This window comes from Anarrhichthys ocellatus, unplaced genomic scaffold, assembly GCF_004355925.1.
Source record: "Anarrhichthys ocellatus isolate YVR2014 unplaced genomic scaffold, GSC_Weel_1.0 scaffold1452, whole genome shotgun sequence".
Classification (NCBI taxonomy): Eukaryota; Metazoa; Chordata; class Actinopteri; order Perciformes; family Anarhichadidae; genus Anarrhichthys; species Anarrhichthys ocellatus.
Window position 1 is genome coordinate 3054 of NW_022281426.1, and position 4368 is coordinate 7421.

Consider the following 4368-nt stretch of genomic DNA (forward strand, 5'->3'; position numbering starts at 1 on the left):
CTAAGCTAACTACATTCTGCTTTCTACCTGTCTTTATGCTAAGCTAAGCTAACTACATCCTGTAGTACATCCTTCTGTGTGATAATTTAATCTAAAAGAACCTAAAAATAAAACAAACTGTTTCTTGATAGAAAGACAACATGTTCGTGGTAACGTTTTATTATAAAAGTCATATTCTTCACCATCGCTTACAGGCAAACGTCCAGAAATGAGGATTATTCCGATATAAGCCTTTATTATTGAGAATAACTTTTAATAACGAGGTATTTTTCTTACTGGCTATGCTAGGGGACAAATCAAGCTATCAAAAAACAAAAACATCACTTTGTCCTCAACAAATGTTTTATTAAATAATAATTATAACGTGTAAAGCAAAGAATAGTAGGTAGTATCACAGTGAGGAACACTGTCCACTGACATCTTTAACAGATCAATAAATGCAGATTGGAATACACGTTAACATTCAATATAGATATCAATATATTTACAATATATTTACAGTCACAAATGAACAGAAGTTGGCCAACAATAGAAGCACGCACGATTCATGGAGGCTTTGGCAAAATAATAATAAAAAGAGTGCATAATAATATTAAAGCTAAACGTGACATTTACACATGAAGTAAACATGTTTATACAAAAACAAAGAAATCCAGTGCAATGTCAGGTTTCTGTTTGTTTCTGTCCGTGGATGAATAGCAGCCTGTCACCTTCCTCCTCCTCCTCCTCCTCCTCCTCCTCCGGTGAGTTGGTTGGGATTAAAATGTCCTGAGCAGAACGAGACGCTCGCTCGGTCCTCCGGCTCCGTCTACATCGCTTCTACATCGGAACACCTTCATCTTCATTATTTTATTGTTTAATTACTGTGGCATGTTTACTTTATTCTGAAAACCGTGGCGGTAAATTAAGTGTTTTGAAACACATGAAAACACTAAACAAGTGTTCAAATCTGTTTATGTATTGACTTGGAATATGAAGTACAATGACGCTTATACAAGTATAAAAACTTTAAAATGTGTAAACTTCTGGGTCGATTTGGTTAAACTAAAGCTGAACTAGAACTTACATCCAGCTACTAAAACGTTAACTTTTAACAAATCTGCGGCACTTCCAAGCTAAATGCTAACATTAGCATGCTAACTGTACAGATGTCAGCATATTAAAGTTGGCTAACAAGCTAAGTGTTATGCTAACTGTGAGCTTGTTAACACGCTAAACATCAGCTCGTTGACGTAGCATCAGATGTAATCATGTTAATATGCTAACGTTAGCATTAGGCTCAAAATACAGCTGAGATGTCCCACTCAGGCCACCGTAGAGAACACAACCTTTCCTCTAGCGTAATGAATGTTTCATACTCAGGGGGGCGCCGGTGAGTCTGTAGCACCGTCTTCATGCCACAGTAACCCGTTGAAAATGAAGCGGACGTAGACGCAGCCGGAGCTCAGCGACCGTCTTCACTTTGTTTAACCAGCAGAGTTTTGATTTGTAGAAAAACGATCCTCCAGATGTGGAGCTGATTGACAGTCACAGTTTTAAGCCCCGCCCTCGATGGGGGGGGGGGTCCTGAGTTGCCCTGTCAGTTGGCAGTGGAGACCAGCACGCCGACAGGAAGTGCGGGGCCCCTGTTCTGGCCCTTGGGCAGGGCCACTTTGTGGAGGTCCCGGGTCTCGGCGGGCCACGACGACGCCCTCTTGGCGGTCATGTGACGCCGGGCGTGTTTGGTCAGGTGATCGCTGCGCATGAAGCGCCGGTCGCACACGCTGCACACAAACTTCTTCTCTCCGGTGTGAGTACGGCGGTGACGGGAGAGCTCGTCAGACCGAGCAAACTTCTTATCACAGCTCTCCCAGTGACAGCTGAACGGCTTCTCACCTGAGGAGAGGAGAGGAGGAGGAGGAGGAGAGGAGGAGGAGAGGAGAAGAGGAGAGGAAGGAGGAAGAGGAGAGGAGAGGAGAGGGGAGGAGAGGAGAGGAGAGGAGGAGAGGAAGGAGGAAGAGGAGAAGAGTTATTTTTAATGCTCTTTGATCACAAAGTAAACATGGTGATGTCATCACTTATTGATCCTCTTCATCACAGCGTCGTCATCAATCAGTCTGAACTGTGTTTACTGACAGTTAGCTAACGTTAGCATGCTAACATGCTAACATTAGCATGCTAACATGCTAGGCTAAACATTAAACCTGCTCGACATCATCGTGTTGTCCCCACGTCTGTAGCTACGTGTTTTTTTAGTGGACAGAGAACAAAAGCAAACAGGAAGTGACATCATGTCTCACCTGTGTGTGTGCGCAGGTGAGCCTTCAGGTGGGAGCTCTTGAAGTAGGTCTTCTTGCAGCCGGGGAAGTTGCAGACATAGTTTCGTCTGCGGGAGAAGTCGACCTGCGAGGCGGCGCCGCCGCTCGCTCCCGTCGGCATGTAAACGGGGGCCGGCGCCAGGGGGAGGAGCTTAGTGTTGCCCAACGTCATGATCTGGGTGTGTGGGCCTTGTGTCGCCTGGGGGACCACAAACATCACGGTCCCCTGAGGCATGGCGGAGCCCACCAGGTGAGTCTGCACCTGAACCGGAGCCTGGACGAAGGCGGAGATCATCCCGGTCCGGCTGCTCACCGGGAAAACCTGGCAGAGGACCGGAGAGGAGGAGACCGTAGAGGAGGAGACCGGAGAGGAGGAGACCAGGGAGGAGGAGACCGGAGAGGAGGAGATCGGGGAGGAGTGAGGAGGAGGAGGTCCGGCCTTCTCCTCTGGAAGTGTCTCTGGAGGCTGAGGCGGCGTGGAGGTTTCCGTCGGCGGAGGAACGCCGAGGCTGTCGGCAGTGTGGCGGATGACGCTGGTGACCATCGCTCTGGTGGGCGGAGCCACACGGGACGACGACTCCGTCTGAGGTGGAAGAGCTGAGGTCTGTGCGGCGAAGGAGGAGTCACTGAGGAGGAGGGCGGGGCCCGCGACGAGGACAGGGCGGGGTAAGACCGGCCTGGAGGCGGGGCTTAGGGCGGAGGTGGCGGAGGCCTCAACGAAGCTCGGACTGTGAGGCGGAGTCATACACTGACGGAGGAATCAATCAATCAATCAATCAATCAATCAACAGAACATTTAGCTACTTTTCATGGCAGCCAACGACGAGTATGACAATAATAATTATATATTATATTATTATAATTACTATTAATACATTATATAAATATATTTATATATAAGTATATACATGTTTATATATTGCACTGTACATCATGTTATTTTAATAAAAGACAATATTAAGAAAATAAAACAACAGATTCATCGATTATCAAAACAGTCGTTAGCTGCAGCCCTATAAATTATTATATATAAATATATAATTATATTAAATGTTAATATACTATTAAAATATAATACGATATATAATATGAAATATTTCCATTTATTTAATAACAGAGATAAAGTGAATTATTGATTGTGACTATAATGATGCTCCTCACCAGTGACGACAGGGCGATCAGGTCTTTGGGGGCGTCCCCCCCCTCCTGGTGGAGGTGGGTGGAGTCACAGGAGTCGGAGGTGGGGGTCAGTGGGCGGGGCTTGTGCGACCTCTGACCCCAGAAGCTCATGCTGACGAGCGCCTCGGCGGCCTCCAGGTCGTGGTGCTCGACGCATAGCTTCAGCTCCATGGTGGTCACCGTCCGGCCGTCCACCTGGAGGACGACCAGGAAGAGACGAAGAGTCGAAGAGACATCGAGACAAAGAGACGAAGAGTCGAGGAGACAAGGTGACAAAGAGACGAAGATACAAAGAGACGAGAGTCAAACTCAAATATGACGAGAACCCATCATAACAAACAGGAATCAAAGAGCTCAAATCTGAGTCAATAAACATCTCAACCAGATGTTAGTCAGAATCAAACAACAACTTTTTGATCTTTTGCCGAGTTATATGATGTGTCATGAGGGTGGGTATGGCCAATTGTGTGTGTGTGGGGGCGTATGTGTGCATATATACTGTATATATTTATATATGTATGTGTGTGTATTCATTGTAATTTATGGTTGATTTTGTTAATGTATATCTTGAATATCAATACAAATTTGATCACAAAAAAACTTTTTTATCTTTGAAAATGCAAAAGAAGTAAAAGGTCTCTGCCCCTTCTCTCCTGTCCCCTTCTCTCAGCCTACTCCCCTCACCTGCCTCTGATTGAGCCACTTTATAAACTCCAGCCTCTCAGTCACTCTTTGCCAGATTGTTGTCATGTCAACCCGCCCGTCTGCCTGTCCTGCCTGGTCCCCCTCGTCGCTTGTCTCGTCCTGCCTTGTCCCCCTCGTCTCTTGTCTCGTCCTGCCTGGTTCCCCTCGTCTCTTGTCTCGTCCTGCCTGGTCCCCCTCGTCTCTTGTC

At 46.5% G+C, this 4368-nt stretch overlaps 1 protein-coding gene across 2 annotated transcripts in view; it reads right to left on the reverse strand.

The window, feature by feature from the left end:
• Positions 1–143: 143 nt before the first annotated feature.
• Positions 144–4368, reverse strand: part of LOC116377610 (Krueppel-like factor 11) — a 6115-nt gene continuing 1890 nt past the window's right edge. The window contains exons 1-4 of one of the 2 annotated variants that reach the window (XM_031839280.1): positions 4161–4362; positions 3459–3671; positions 2280–3045; positions 144–1875 (exon numbers count right to left, since the gene is read on the reverse strand). In XM_031839280.1, coding sequence (XP_031695140.1) covers positions 1580–1875; positions 2280–3045; positions 3459–3671; positions 4161–4226 — 1341 coding nt within the window. In that variant the 5' untranslated portion in view covers positions 4227–4362 and the 3' untranslated portion in view covers positions 144–1579. Of the gene's footprint in view, positions 1876–2279; positions 3046–3458; positions 3672–4160; positions 4363–4368 lie in introns of those variants that run through there. The other variant, XM_031839279.1, reaches the window with a different exon arrangement.